Genomic DNA, 15,921 nt, shown 5'->3' on the forward strand with positions numbered 1-15,921 from the left:
CAGGGGAGGAGAAGACTGCCAGCCAGCAGGGCCTGTGGGAGGCAGGCTGTGTAGTTCCAAGAGGGAGGGGTGGCCCTGGTTCCTACAGGAGGATGTGATCGGCCTGTTTGTGGGCTGGTAGGGGACTGAAACCCCATACTTAGGGATAATAAGCAATAATTTCACCTGGCCCCTTGATAAAGAGGGCTGTTTGGCCGGGGGACCTCCCCTGAGGGGGCAGAGCAAGGAAGGGAAATTGTGGTCAGGCTGGTCGAAGCCCGTGTGGTTTCAGACGCGAGGGCAGGACCCAGCATTAGGCTGTAATTTGAGGCTTTCGGCTGCAGCGCAGTAACACACGTACAGAATGCGTGCTATTCGCAGGTGCCCTTCTAAGAACTTCACACCATCACCTTAATATTCACACCAGCCCTCTGACGGAGGTGTGTAGGTGTCATCATCAGCAGTAGTTTGCAGATGAGGAAATCAAGGCCCAGGAAGGGTAGTGTCTTGCCCAAGGTCACGCAGTCAGTGAGGGTGAGTGCAAATCCAACCCAGGCTGACCCTCCGGAGTCAGTGCCCACAGAGTTGGAAGGGCATGAGGGCTGGAACCGGGGGAGGAGGAGTGGAGCCCGCCTGTGCCTGTGCCTCGGCCCCCGGGGGGCGGCCACCCTCGCTAAGCCTGCCTTCCCATCCTTTGTGAAGCTTGCTGCAGAGAAGAGGGGCCGTCCCCAGGATGGGGTGGGGGCCATGGGAGCCGTTCCTCATCTGGTCCAGGGCTGGTCTCCTGGATACAGTGCAGGTGAGCGGCCGACAGCTTTGCTGCACGGCACCTGCTTCTCTGGGGGGCGGGGAGGAGGGGGATGCTGGGGGCAACTTCTTGGGGTCTTCACTTCTCTTGCCACCTCCTTCTCTGTGCATTGTTTCTTCCCTTCCCTCCTTCACGACAAACATCCGACTGCCCTCTGCAAGAATCTGATTTCAGCCTTCACACTGAGAACTGAGATCAACATGTTGCATTTCCCAAGAGCAAGGCTATATTTCTAATTGTGGAAAATTGTGTCTCTTATTCAAATAATTGCAGTTGCCACTACACTGGTGGGCAGTGTGTGTGTGTGTGTGTGTGTGTGTATTTGCATGTTCTTTCCTTAAAGTTCCAGACTATGTGCTGAGGAGGACGTGCATTAGTGGACATTCCAAGGCACATAGAGCCGTGACGACTTAGGCAAGAGACCCTTTGTCTTGTAGCCTCAGTATTCTCGTCTATAAAATGGGAATAACAGCAATTTCTATCTCATAGGCTCTTATGAAAATTAAATGAAATAATGTTGGAAAGCACCAGGTCAAGGGCATGGCACAAGATGGCTCCAAATGTGATAACCAGTTATTATGAAATTTGTTACTCTTGTCTTTGGGATGGCCAACCGCCGAACTCAGGAGAAGGCTGTATGTTCAGAGACAGGTCACGGGCTTGCTGGCTCACAGAGATAATTCATCAGTACATTCTGTCCGTGGCCTCATCCCACCCTTTGTCCTAGGACTAACAGTAAGCCTGAGACACCTCCTCCCTGCCGGGCCTGGAGCGACTTGCCTGTCTACTGACCGCATCCAGTGCCCATTTGTAAGTGTTTTCCCTCTCTCGTGGGAGACGCCCACCCGTGGGGCAAGTCAATAGTTCAGTCAAGGAACAGGCTTTACTTTTTGCTCTTGCCTGGAAAACTTCTTTATCACACTGCAAGGTTCAAAAGGGACTTCCTGGGCCATTGTCGCTCACAGAATGGTCAGATGATGAGTGACAGTTGTCATCGTTGTCTGTCTGACCCTCTTCCCCCGGCATGCAACCTCTCTGCCCCAAGGTTGGGGAGAATGGGGGTGGGGAGTCCTTCTCAGACCCACTTTGTGTCCTCGGCAGTGTTGATGTTCACATTGGAGGAACAGCAGCCACCTTTGATGGAGGCCTTCAGTGCCCTAGACACTTGCCAGACCCTAACTTTTCTTACTGCTGATGATAGCAGTATTATTACTGCCCTGGAAGGTGTAGCCATCCTGGGGGTGGGGTGGGGGGAAAGATACGAAGTCTCAGAGAGGTTAAGTGACTTTTCTCAAGCCCCTCAGCTGGCAAATGCCAAAGCAGGGATTTGAACCAAGTTTAATGGTCTGGTTAGGTTCATATTTCAGTACAATCTTGTGTTATTTTTGGTTGTGGGAAAAGGAGGTAGAAATCTGTGTCTAGTATGTGACTGAAGTGTTAACCTATTTTGAAAAAGCTATGCCATCTACGTATGTGATATGATTAAAGGGGGGCGTGATAGCGGAGCTTTGAGAACTTGGCTTTGAGTTAGAAGCAGCATGGGGACAAAGGCTTCACTGTTCCTTGCTAGTGTGATGTCAAGATGGGCCATTCTTCTGGGTTCCTAATTCTGAATGTTGCCCCATTCAGCATGTGGACAGTGATAGGTCCACACCCTGTGACATTTCCAGGGGGTAGGATCCTCATAAGCAGCCCTAGATTAGAGGCCATCTCATGGGTCCACCTACTGGAACACTCCTAACCCGACATCTCCTGAAAGCAGAGTGGGCTGGCAATCTGTGTAGACAGCTCTGACACCTGTAACTGAAGACCTTGACGTCTCATTCTCCAGTCAGTTGGCACTTCACGGTCCCTTGACTGTAACCTCTGCAAGAGGGGGACCACGTGTGTTTTATTCCCCAGGGTTCATAGGGCAGTGCCTGGCACATCGCAGGCACTCAGTACGTGATTGTTGAATGAATAAGCAGGAGGCAAAGATGATGGTGGTCCACTGCCTCTCCCCTACTGCACCCTTCCTATATAAGCAGATACCGTATGCTGCTTAAGAGTCAGGCTGGGCTGTGAAAACAGGACTGGCCATGAGGAGACAGAGAGACAGAGATGGAGAAAGAGAGTATGGATAGGAACCCAGCCTCAGGAGGATTTATGGATGAATTAAAAAGAGAATAGCTCAGCATAGAGTTAGAATAATGTCTCTGAATTTTCATTGTGTATGTTTTCCAAGTTCTTCAAATCGCACCGTTAGAAAACTTAAGGGAGAAAACAAGAACACTCTTCCTCCTTTGCAAGGAAGAAATCGGTACACGGTTAGATTGAGACAGTTGTGCGATTCGAGCAGCAGAGAAATTAAAGAAGCCTATCTCGGATCTAGATCCAACAGCAAGCCAAGTCACCTGGCTCTGGGCAGGTACAGTTTTCACAAAAGAAAAGCTAGGTTGCCTTTAGTGGGAACTCTATCCTTTCTGCATCAAAACGTTTTGACCCGCTTCCACGACAGCAGCGGGGCTTAGAGATGATTTTAGGGGCTGTGCGATGTGCGCTTAGGTTACACACGGGTGAGAGCCCCCACCTCCGCAGTCACGGAGAGGGTCACTCACCCCCCTCCCCGTTTCCCCTTCCGTCTTTCCCCGCCTTGCAGGGGACGGACAGACCAAGGCCATGGACAGACACTCCCTGGGCCTTCACAGGGAGGGTGGGCTCCTCTCAGAGGCAGCGGCACCAAAGAATTTAATAGCGGTCTTTTGTTTTCATTGTGTTTATGTTGACATTTACCGGCTGTTGACAGAGGGAATGTTGACTTTGTAATTAAGCAGTGACATGAAAGTTTCTTCTAGGCTTTTAGTTTACCAAGTCTCAAGGAAAGTCACAGTAGGGGAGGAAGGGGGGATAAGGCAAAACTTGGCCAACTTGTTTCTTTTTTTTTTTTTTTTAATTGTTACTTATTTTGAATGAGAGAGAGAGAGAGAGAGAGACAGGGGAGGGGCAGAGAGAGAGGGAGGGAGAGAATCCCAAGCAGGCTCCTAATGGTTAGTATGGAGCCTGGACGCAGGGCTCGAACCCATGAACCGTGAGATCATGACCTGTGGCGACACCCAGAGTCAGACGCTTAACCAGCTGGGCCCCCCAGGTGCCCCTTGGTTCTCAAATGGCTGAAGCTGGGAAGCACCGGCTTTCCGTCCCCGGGAGCCTGTGTGTCCACCCTTAGTGCTCACGTGAATCCCCTGGGGCTCTTGCTGAAAATGAAGATTCTGATTCAGTAGATCTGGGTGAGGCCCCGGAACTCTGCGTTGTTAATTGGCTCCCTCCCTTTGATGCCAGTGCCTCGGCCCCTTTGCGAATCGCAGTTTGATTGACAGGCGGGCAGCGTGGCACCACCGGGAAGCTTGCTGGGGATGCCAGCTCTCTGGCCCCACCCAGGACTGGTTGTTCCTGTCAGCACAAGACCCCAAAGTGATCCTGGCCACATTAATGTTTGGGAAGCGCTGATCTAGTGCTGATCTAGTGCTGGGGGGTCCCAGTGCCTAGTGAGCCCTGGTGAGCAGGTAATTGGAGGTCGCGCTTGGCCTCCTCAGCAGAAACCGGGTTTCCACTTCCTGGCTCCCAAACCACCTACAGAGAGCTCATGGAAGGGGGTTTCCGGGCCTGGGCTGCCCTTTCTTGGAAACACCCTGTCTTGTCTCGAGACCTGTCTGTTCTGCCTCACGCCCACCTCTGCCCCCGTTTGCCCTCTGAGACCCACGGTCCTCTGCGTAGCTGCCTTGCTGTCTGGAATCTCAGGGGCAGGCACCGGTGGCTGGAGCGTGGCTGGAGAAGGGACATCTATCTCTCTAGGCTCTGCTGCTCCCAGGGAATATAATTTGCTTGATAGATGTGTTCTGGCTGCAGCTCCTCGGGGTGGGGTGTGGAATTGTGCAAAAGGCTGATTGCAGGCTTTAAAAACTCGCCATGATGGTCGTAACACGCGGGGGACAAACGAGGTGAGGAGGGACGGTGCCGGCTGCGTGGGGAAGAAATGGGGATCAAGGTTCTGGGGCCTCTGAGAGCGAGGCTGTGGGCACATTAACACTGCTGACGGCCCGTGGGTGGCAGGTTGTTATTTTAAAGCCACCTGTGTCATCTTACTGGCTTCTTTCCGATGGGACCTTGTCACATCCCTGCCAAGAGGTGGAGTCCAGTCCCCTGTCTGGAACCCGGGCTTGACTTTCAGACTCTTGTGTAACCAGATAACACCACAAGACTCTGAGACTAGGTCAGAAAAGACAGTCAGCCTCAGCCTGGCTCTGTCGGACCCCCCTCCTGAACTGAGTTCACCAGGTACAGAATGGGGTCCGGAGGGTCCAGAGGTGGCCTGATGGCCGCGAGCTGACAAAGCAAACCATATCCCCGCAGACTCAGCCCCCTTGATCCCCGTCTTTCTCTCGGTGGTGACCGGGTTCCATCGGCCTGGGTGTTGTGGGTTCCCAGGGTGTGGGAGGGTTTGGGAGGCTGACAAGGTGAGGAGGGGAAGCGGTCTGGTTTCCTGGCAGCAGCCCCAGGATGCACCTCACTGCCCCCCCACTTTCCCTCCCTGCCTGCCTTTCTCTCTGCTTTCCTCCTGCCCAACCTTCTGTCTTCTCTCAGAAGCTTTTCTTGCTCACTCTGCCCCCTACTGGTGGCGAGGTGTCAGCACGCCGTCCGGGGGTAAGGGAGGGGAGGGAAGAACCTGACATTTTCCCCCTGGTGCTGCCCTGGTGGCTCTTCAACCTTTGTTCCTTCTCCAGCCTACTTCCTCCCCAGAGCCGGCTGCCGGCCTGGCCTCGCCCCACTCCGAGCCCCCATTCTGCCCTTCGGCTTTCAGTTCACTTTGGAGCCCCAACTTCCTAGGGTCTTCACAACCATTCTTTTATGCCCAGCATTGGTCCTCGGCGGCAGAAAGTTGTACAGTGTCTACCATGTCTCGGTAATTCTTTCGATCCATTTTACCCTGTCATCCCCGTCTCCTTCCCCAGAGGCTGGATTCTCCACCGAGGACGTGAAGGAGTGGCCGTCTCGGGAAATACAGGCAACAGACGAGAGCGCTCACACATCTTCCTTTGTTTTGTTTCAGTTTCACAGAGTTTTTGGACCCATTCCAGAGAGTCATCCAGCCAGAAGAGATCTGGCTCTACAAAAATCCTTTGGTGCAATCAGACAACATACCTACCCGCCTCATGTTCGTAAGTACCGCGATTTCATGGCTGATTTGACCAGTCTCCCAAGTATGAACCAAATGGGTTTCCATTTCTGCTTTGCCAACCCCTGCTGAAGACAGCGAGCAGTCTCAGAGAAAGAGGAGGTGAGCAGCCCATGGCATTAAAACTCCATTCCAGATCATGATGGGCGCTGCTTGGCCCTATGGAACCAGTAATTGCCTGACACTGTGGAAAGAGGAGGGACTGGCTTACGTGAGCTGTGCCGAGTTGTTTCCAAATACTTACGGTAAAATAAGACCAGAAATGGATTTTCCTGCTCCATCTCCTTCTGGAATAAACCTCTGTTTTGCCAAACTCAGGCCCTATATAGATAGCTCTGTCAACCACTCTTCTGGTTCTAGCAGGTCAGCTGACTTCTGATGCGATACCTCGTATGACTCAATCCCCAGATAGTGTTTTGTGCCTTTCTACTTCTAGAATAAATGGACCAGCATCCAAATAGCTGGTGGATATAGCAGGATTATTTTTACCTCTTCACCCTGCCCCGTGGCTATTGAAGCCTTTTACATTTCACTTCCTATGTGCCGGGCACTGTGCTGAGAGCTTAAGAAAGGATTATCTCATTTAATCCCACCCAACATTACAGTGAGAAAGATGTCAGTCTTGTTCACATTTGCAGATGCAGAATTACATTCTAGAGAAAGGAGGGAACTTGCCCAAATCCACACAGCAAGTGAGTGGTAGAGCCAGGATTGAGATCCAAGCAGCCTGCTCTGAGCCCAGGCTCATCCCTGAAGCTGCCATGTAGGTTGGGAGCTGAGTGTCCAAGACTCCTTGCTGATGCTAATGGCCTCCTGGGGAATTGCCATCAGGCCTTTCTGTAGCAGAGGAAATACTTAATTAAGCTCCTCCTTGTTACGGAACAGTAATGTAATTTTTGGTTGAGCTGGTCTTCTAGCTTGAAGGCTATTTCTGTTGATCACCCATTGTGTCTTGTGCCTCTGGAAACTTACATGGTTGTTCTAAAGATTTCATAGAGCACATGAAGAATATTTTTGCATCTTGAAAGAAATCCCTCTGATTTTATGAAAGAAATCTTGTTAATTCGTGATTAGAAAGATCTTTGTCTGCAAACATCCCGAAATGCCCAGCACATTACAAGAGCTTTGAAATCTTATTTTATTTGCCTTTTAATAATTGCTTTTCCACCGGAAACTAAACTGGATTATTGTAAATTTCAGGGGGGAATTGAAGAGTTCAGGCTTTACCTAACACTTGAGTATTAAAATTAGACTTTTTCCATTTCTGCTCTAACTCAAATCTTCCATAAACCCTAGAAATAAAGGAACTAGTGTGTGTCTGGCTGGTTTATGCCATGGCTTTGAAAGGGAGAAGCTCTTATCACTTATCCCCACTCTTCAAAGATTTCACATTTTACGTGCTGTAAGACACAATTTGGAGATGAATGCTCATATGGGATATTGTGAGAAATTTGTGGCTGTGTCCTAGATTTGTGAACAATGGATTGTTTTGAAGTCTAGATACAAATGCCACAAATACCCTGGCTGCAGACACACATAGGAGTGGGTACATTTGCATGTTGGCAGAGGTGGATAGGAGGCAGTAAAGGAGTTATTCAGTGCTGTGAGTCTCAGAGAATAGAAGTGTATTCAGCCTCAGATCCTGATTCCTACCCTCGAATCTCCTGAGGAGATAAGTTCAACCTTTTATTTTGTTAGTGGTAGTTGATGTATTTCATTCATTTGGTCACAAGATTTAATGCAGGCTCCATAATAACACGAGGAAAGAAGCAGATACATTTATAATACACGTAACACAAAGAGGAAAAATATTTTGTCACCACATAAATCAAATTTTTTTTCTCCTGGATTTTATTAAGAGTTTAATATAAAATATCTGTTTGCTTTGATCCATTAAAACCTTCAGGTGTTTATGGAAGACTGTAATAAAATATATATTTTCAATGTTTTTTAAAACAAAGTTGGTTTCTTTAGAAGGCTCAAGTTTTATTGTTTAATACATAAAAAAAATCTTGGGGTCTGTTTTACTTATGGTTGGAATGGGTTTTTTGTTTTGTTTTGTTTTGTTTTGTTTTGTTTTGTTTTGTTTTGTTTTGTTTTTGAGAGAGAGTGCATGTGCCTGTGTGTGAGTGGAGGAGGGGCAGGAGAGAGAGAGAGAGAATATCTCAAGCAGGCTTCATGCCCAGCATGGAGACTGTTGGGGCTCGATCTCATGAATCGTGAGGTCATGACCTGAACTGAAATCAAGAGTCGGTCAGACACTTACCCAACTGAGCCACCCAGGTGCCCCTTGGTTGGAGTGTTTTAATCTAAAGGCAAACTTTTTAACTTCCTAACCAAAGTGTTATTTAAAGACAGTTTGTAATAAACCACATGTCTTTTGATTGGGAAATTAGTGCCTCTGGAGCGGTGTGTGTGTGTGTGTGTGTGTGTGTGTGTGTGTGTGTGTGCGTGTGTGCATGTGTGCACACGCATGTATATTTTAGAGGAGCCACTTGGTCAGAGGTCACAAAAACAGTATTAAAATGGTAGGGGATTAAGTTAAGTACAGAGTCAATGGTGATAACATCACCAGGAAGCCCCTCTCATTTTCTCTGTCTTTGGCACTTTCAGCTAAGGTGACGATGGAACTTCTACATGAAAGTTGGGTGTGGTTGGATTGTTTGATTCTGAGAGTTTGTATCCCTTGATGACTCTGGGTTCCTGTTGACCAGAGAGACAGGCTGAGAATTCTTTTCACATATACTGAGTCTTGAATTAACATTTCTGGGAAGTTCCCAAACTTTTAGCTGTCTTTATGGAAAGCTGCTTCCTTATTCAAAAGACGTCATGGTTCCCTCCTGAGTGTGTGGGGTTTATCATAGCATCTTTGAAAACCTGCTTTTTGCTGTAGGAAGACTTAGTTTGTGTTGTTTTTTGCTTTTTAGCATACTCTTTGTTTCTGTCTTAGTAGTTGTGTCTTTGTAGATTCAAGGAACATTTCCAGCCTGCTGTGGGTAAGAAAAGCCATAGGAGCTTCAGGTGATGGGAAGTCAAATCAGATCTGGGGGGATATATCCTGTATATAGGGGTCCTACAGTCTTCTGCTGGAGATGGTACTCTAAAGAAAAATAGAATCTAGAAAGGGCTAGAGGCTTGGGTAAACTTGCAGGGAGCTTCCTCATCCCCATCATCACTATCGCCACCACCGTCATCATCATCATCATCATCATGGCAGTAACAACAACAAGTAACATCTCTGGAATACAGGAGTTGTGCTCACCACCTTACAGTGGCATCTGAGATAATCCCTGTCACAGTCTGTTGAGGTCATCACTTTTGGAATCCCATCATTTCAATGGAGAAAATGGCAACTGCAATGAGATTCAGCAACTTGTCCAAGGTTATACAACCACCAGTTGCTAGACCCCGATTTGAATGCCAGCTGCCAGAGGCTAGACCCTCATGGACCCATTCAACTGTGATGTCTCCTTCGGGGCTCAGGTGATGTGGAAAGGTGGTGAGAAGCCGGTCGCATGCACAAGAGCTGGTGTGTCAAGGCACAGACACAAGAAAGCAGGGGCCATGTGGGCCCAGTGAACAGGGCCCAGGGACACAGACATGAACATGACTTGGATGGACCCAGGAAAGCTCTTGATAGGTAAGCTCAGGTAGTGAGTTGATGGGATGATTGGTGTCCCCCAGTTGCTTTACTTGGCTTAAACAAACAAACAAACAAACGAACCTACCCAACACCTGTCCTTTGCCCTTGTTCTTTCTGCCCTGGCCACAATGAGTCCAGAAGATTTACTTCTGTAAAACATTACTGATACCGTGTTGATTCGATAACAGTGTTTCCTATTCTAGTATAGAATGCTTCTAGGGAAGACAGAAAGTTAATTTTGGGGGGAGGAGGGAAGGAAAAGAGACAAAGCTGGCTCATGATAGACAGTTTAATTTTTAGACTCTTTGCAAAAGTCGTAGACAGCTCTTTTCTCCGTGATGGGCTGTAATTTCTTACCCACAGCAAGGCCCTTTCCAGGTGTCTGCACTGCATGTCCTGGCTTGTCTCTATAAGCACTTTTCAGCACATCTGTCAAGTGCCAGAAATTAAGGCACTCCGGGCCTGTTGTTTGTCTGATATGAATGAACTACGGTGACAAACTCTTCTCTGGTTAACATCCTGACATCAGAGTTTGAGCCCTTTCGTTGTTAAAAGTTCTCGGTATACTTGTGCCCCTCCCACGTCAGACACACTGGCCCTGCTTTGTCATTTTCCAGAAGCATCCTGGAAGTACCGTGTCTTGTATCAGTGCTGCAGGTGACCCACCTTCTGGAGCAGCAGTGGCCAGGAACTGACAGTACTTCCTGTGTTGGTTTCATTGGTGGACGCACAAGGCCGGTCCCCGGTGGAGACTCTGGTCACTGGTCGTGTAGGCAATGGCAGGTTGCCTGGATGCATTAGGCTCTTCCCTGTTCCTGACTTCCTCCCGGCACTGCTCAGACTCAGGGCATAGGGGGCGGGAGCTTCAAACCACTTTGTTCCCAGTAGTGTGGTCACAGGATCCTGGTACTCCTTTACTGGTTTGGGTCATTTGTTAACACTTTTCCCTGGGGAAATAATGACATCGTAGCATCCAGTGGATGCTGGATGCTAGCTGCTGGATTCTCTGGGTCGGGCTTCTCTGTACATTCCAGACTGGATTGCCTCAGTTCCCCTTTCTAGCTATGTGACTTGGAAGAATCACCTACCCTCTCAGTGCCTCAGTTTCCTTACTTGTATAAAGGGCCTTTGATAACACTCTTCTCCCCCTCCTACAGTGTTGACAGCATCAAGTGGGGTGATAGACTTCCAGTGCTTTGTTTAGTGTGTGGTACAGAGGAAGCATTCAATAACTGCTGGTGAATTTAAATCCCAGTAGCAATATTTATTATGGATGGTATTGTTGCACCCATCTTAGAGATGAGAAAACTGAGATCCAAAGGTGAAGAGGTTGAGTGACTTGATCATGGCCACAGAGCTGGTAAGCGTCAGAGCTGGAGCTTGAACCCAGCTCTCCTTAATCGGAGTCTGTTCTGCACATTGTGTTTCTCAGCCTGTATAATAGCACCAGGCAAAACCAGCCACAAACTGGACCCTGCCTGATGACTGAGATATATTATCTTGATATTTGGGTTCTGTGCGCTACAGTTAATTAGTAGCTTACAAAGCCATTCTTTAATGCAAGAATGATCTCAGCCTCAGTTTCCTCACCTGTAAGATGAGGCATTTGGACCAAGGTGATCACTGCGATTCAAGACTCCAGCCCAGGCAGCATATGGAAGTGCAGGTTGGGGTTTCTAGGCCCACCGGGTGCGTGCCTTTGAGAATTCATTTCTTTCTCGGTTTTGTTAGCTGTGCAAGGAGGATGTTTCCCCCAGGAGAGTAGTTAGAAGATTAGACAAATGTGAGGAAAGCCCGGCACACATAGTAGGTGCTGAATCCATGACAGCTGTCCCTAACATTTCTGTGACTTACCCATGTTCCTGGATGTGAGCCCCCTTACTTCCCCCTCCAACTCCAGAGAAAAGGCATTTACCATGTTTTATTAATGCTTCTTACTTCTAAGGTGAGAACTGCTATAACACCATGGCTAAAATCCCAGAGCTTGATATAAAAACAGTCTGGGTATAAATCTCCACTTTACCACTCAGTAGCTGTGTGCCTTTCAGCAGGTTGCTTAACCTCTCTGTGCCTTAGTTTCCTATCCATAAAGTAAATGTGTGTTAATATGTTAATTTGCATGAAATGCCCAGAACATACCATGGTCCTAATTAAGTTTTCAGAGCACGTTAGTGCTGTTTATCTCACTTACGTCGGTACGCGGGGCAGCCCTGTTCTCGTAACTAGTGAGGGAAACTCAAGCATGGAGAAGGGTTCAGTCTGTTTTCCGCGTCCTGCAGTAGTGGTTGGCTGGAATTCATCGTTCTGGTCTCTCTCCGGTCCCTCTTAATAAGCACTCAGCGTTCACTGTCTTTCCACTGGGCTCATTCCCAGGATTTAAAAAACATTCAAAGCTTGGAAAAGTTAACCTAAGGGAAAACAATAGCAGGGGATATTTTGCCTGCCTCTTTGTCCTACATGTCCACATCTGTTTGGAAGTAGAAGTGGTCACCCCCACTTCCTGTCTGTGTGTCTTTGTCTCCAAGGGCTCAGGCAGCGGAGCAGCTGCCTTTAAAGGCTTTTGCAGGAGCGGTGGAAGGGGTGCGCCCTGGATTTCATTCAGTCTGGTTTGTTGGGTGAAAGGGGGGTACCCATTCTTGTGTCCACTCCTCTTACTCAGTTCAGGGGTGCTTCCGCCCAGAAGGAAGTTGTTTTCCTAATGGGTTGGCTTCTGGGGCTAATCTCTTAAATCTACCTTTTAGTTGGAAAATCTTGGTAAAAAGGGGGAGAGATGACACATGTAAATATGTCTCTGGCTATGCCGACTTGAAGACTGTGCTGTCCAAGGATATGGCAGATATGTTTCCAGGAAGAAGAAGTGGGATCGGAGCCCAAGTGTCATTAGGATGAGGGGAGGAAAGAAAGATGGCTACACCCTCAGGCACAGACATTTCTGTGGCCGCCTGGATGATGGGTGCTGTGGTTCTTCCTCTGATGTATTCCCTCATGTGAAGCTCATGAGCTGGGGAGCCCTCGCCCTCCTGGGTGACTAGCATAGGCCTAGGAAGTAGTTTCTTGGTGGTTCTAGAAAACAGACCAATGTGCATCTACATAGGAAAGTTGTAGAAGGGGTGAAATTAAGTGATGGCTCTGGTTGGGCCATCAGAGTTGGGGGGGTGCTGTTGGAAGTAGGGGAGCTGAGACAGGAAGCGGTGCTCAGGGAGATCCCCTTGCCATCAGGCTGCGAGCCTGGAGCCACTGGGTGGTCCTGATGCCTTCTCCGGCTCCTGCTCATGGGCCTGGAGCTATCGGTCTCCCCTGTGGTGTCCCTGTCTCCTCTTGGTTGGTACACTCCAGCTCAGGATCTCCTGTAGGCAGCCTCTGAGGTAGGCAAGGTCTTGCCAACTCGTATCTTTTCTGGGGTTTTATGTCAGTCTTACCTTAGAGTATTCCATCCGGGATTGCCTTGTAATGTTGTCTCCAGTCCTGCGCTATTCTGGTATTTAAGGTTTGAGTATCAGTGGGGTCACTGTGTGCCATTCACTGTTGAGTGAGCTGCTTTTCCCTATTGGGGAGTGTGTGGCCTCATCTGCGTGTCTGATGTGAGAGGAAACAGGGAGCTAAGGACTTCTTGGACCTTGACTGTAACTTTGGACTTAAGTAAGCAGGGGCTTCCATCATTACTCTTGAAACACTAAATGCGCGAGTCAAACCTCTGACTCACCAGCATCAGTATCATTTGAGACACCTGGTACAAAATGTAGATTCCCAGACGGGTCTTGTAAGGCTACTTGAGGGACTCAGCTTTGTAATGAACCCGACTGTTATTCAAGTGTGAGAGCCACCCAGGCACCCCTGGGAACTTTCACAGATGTCGCTGGAGGTATTAATGCACAAGTGAGCATTGCCTTTTCCAGTCGCCCTTGGGGAAATCTTCTGCTTCTCTGCTCTAGTTCTGAATCTCCTCTTATACAGCTGCCCTTAGACTGGTGCCACATTCTTCTGAATACCTTCCATGGTGATAGGACTTGCTGATTTGGTGTTTAAACAGCTAAGTCATTCAGGACCACAGCTGATAAGGAGGCTCATCCAGCTGGTTACTGCCATTGTAATGGGAAAGAAACCAGCCAGCAAGGGGAGGGGTTTTCTCCTGTCTCATGAGCTGCCTCTGAAGACGGTTCCCAGAGAGGAGGCCCCAGGATGTGCTGAGCTCTTGCAATCTAGTTGCAGCAAGTGTGTAGAGCATCTCCGGTCGTTTTGAAAGACTGTGTTCATTTGGAGAATTGTTTTTATAAAAGAAAAGTGTCTTCTAGCCAAGCCTATCCCCATTAGAAAGTCCCTTTCCAAAAAGTGGCATTGCATTACAGGTGGAGATTTCCAAAGGTGTGAGCACTATCGGTCAATAGTCACCAAACCCCACCCTTCCTACCACTGTGTATTAGGTCAGTTGTGAATTTGTGAGATAATTAGTCCCTTCTGATATTGTTTTCCTGAGATGTTATAATCAGTAAGGAAGTAACTTCAATACTGTTCTCCTGGTTGTTGGAATGGTGAAAACAACTTACTAATTGTAGAATGCTGAACAAAGGCTAGATATGGCAGGCAGAAAACCTGGTCTCCAAAGCCTGGCCTTGCTACTCACCAGCTGTATGTCCTTGGGCACATCATTTAGTCCCCAAGCCTGGCAAAGATAGTCACAGAGTCATCATGAGGATTTAAGAGACACCGGTGCCTGATGCTACCCAAACATAGTTCCTGCCTCATAGAGCGCTCTGTAATCAATGTTGCTTGCATCTGAATCCCACCAGCTTGATTCATTAAACACTTATTGTACTTTTCTGTGTGCTTTGGGCCAAGGGAGGGGAGGAGATGGAAGAAAGGAAGGGAGACGGTAAGCAAAAGTATTAAAGTCTGCTTTGTGGAGGAAATGAAATTCAGTAAAAGAACATCAAAGAAACTGAATCGATTGACTCTAAGCAAGTGCAGTGTGTTGCCAGAGAGATGGGGATGGGAGGCCAAGGGTTCTTTCTGCAGTGGAGGATGTGAGGGGGTCCTCTGGCAAAGGTGAGTCATCATTATAGGCTATTCTTTCCTGTTTAAAAAGCCACCACTCTGGCGCGCCTAGGTGTCTCAGTCAGTTGGGTGTCCAACTTCGGCTCAGGTCACGATCTCTCAGCTCGTGGGTTCGAGCCCCACATTGGGCTCCGTGCTGACAGCTCAAAGCCTGGAGTCTGCTTCGGATTCTGTGTCTCCCTCTCTGCCCCTCCCCTGCTCACACTCTGTGTCTCCCTCCCTCTCTCTCTCAGAAATAAATAAACATTTTTAAAAAATTAAAAAAAAAAAAAACTAAAAAGCCACCACTTTAAAGGTGGCTCCCAGCAATTGCAAATCAATTATAACCCACAATCAGACCTCCAATTTTTTTTTAAGTTGTCAGAGTCTCTAAGTATAGATATAAATCCTCCTTCTTTGAGGTCAGGAGTTCAGTAACATCATTCAACTAGTGAGTCTAAATGAAACTAACTTGAACTAATTATCAATCAGCCCTCTGATAGCAAACTGCTGTCCTCATAAGGGATTATTTGTTATTTTTTCCAGGCAATTTCTTTCCTCACACCCCTGGCTGTTATTTGTGTGGTGAAAATTATCCGGCGAACAGACAAGACTGAAATTAAGGAAGCCTTCTTAGGTAGAGTATTCACAGTTCTTGCTCTAGGGGATGGGGCTGAACTTAATTAGATCAGTAGATTAAAAAAATCTCTGTTGGACCCAGCTGATTTTTCTCTTGGTCAAATTAAACTTGGGAGAAACAAGAGAAGGTAAACTTTTAGCCCTAAGAAGAGCCAATTCGCAGATGGTAAAAAACACGTTACCTTCAGTGGCAGCCTGGCTGCTGTCCATTGTGCTGAATGTGAATGTCCGTCTGTACATCCCAGATCTGTGCTACTCAGGCACAGGAGCAGGGTAGCTCTTAGTGGTAAGGCAAAGATGATCTGAAACTGTCACTATTGACTGCCAAATCCCACATTTGTGACTAATAAATTACAGGCAATTCAGAAATCAGGCACAGATTTCTTGACCTGTCACCATTGGCTGGAGGCACAAATGGGCAAAAGCAGATGTAAAATATAACAGAATTCGGAAATAAACTCTATAACTCATCTTTTTGGGGACATTTCTAAAATTAAGCAATTTTTATTGTATAGAGAGTGTTGTAGTCTTTGCCATCGATTATAAGACCATTGTAACAAATTCTCCCCAAGCTAAGCTGTATCTGCATGTGACGCAAGTTTGACATTT

General features: G+C 47.8%; 1 protein-coding gene across 3 annotated transcripts in view; it reads left to right on the top strand.

The window, feature by feature from the left end:
* Nucleotides 1-15,921, top strand: part of PLPP4 (phospholipid phosphatase 4) — a 128,599-nt gene that overhangs the window by 40,884 nt on the left and 71,794 nt on the right. For 2 of the 3 annotated variants that reach the window (XM_045439142.1, XM_045439143.1), the window contains exons 2-3: nt 5,874-5,982; nt 15,220-15,310. In XM_045439142.1, the coding sequence (XP_045295098.1) occupies nt 5,874-5,982; nt 15,220-15,310 (200 nt within the window). The remainder of the gene's footprint in view (nt 1-5,873; nt 5,983-15,219; nt 15,311-15,921) is intronic. The other variant, XM_045439144.1, reaches the window with a different exon arrangement.

This window comes from Leopardus geoffroyi, chromosome D2 (genome assembly GCF_018350155.1).
Source record: "Leopardus geoffroyi isolate Oge1 chromosome D2, O.geoffroyi_Oge1_pat1.0, whole genome shotgun sequence".
Taxonomy (NCBI): Eukaryota; Metazoa; Chordata; class Mammalia; order Carnivora; family Felidae; genus Leopardus; species Leopardus geoffroyi.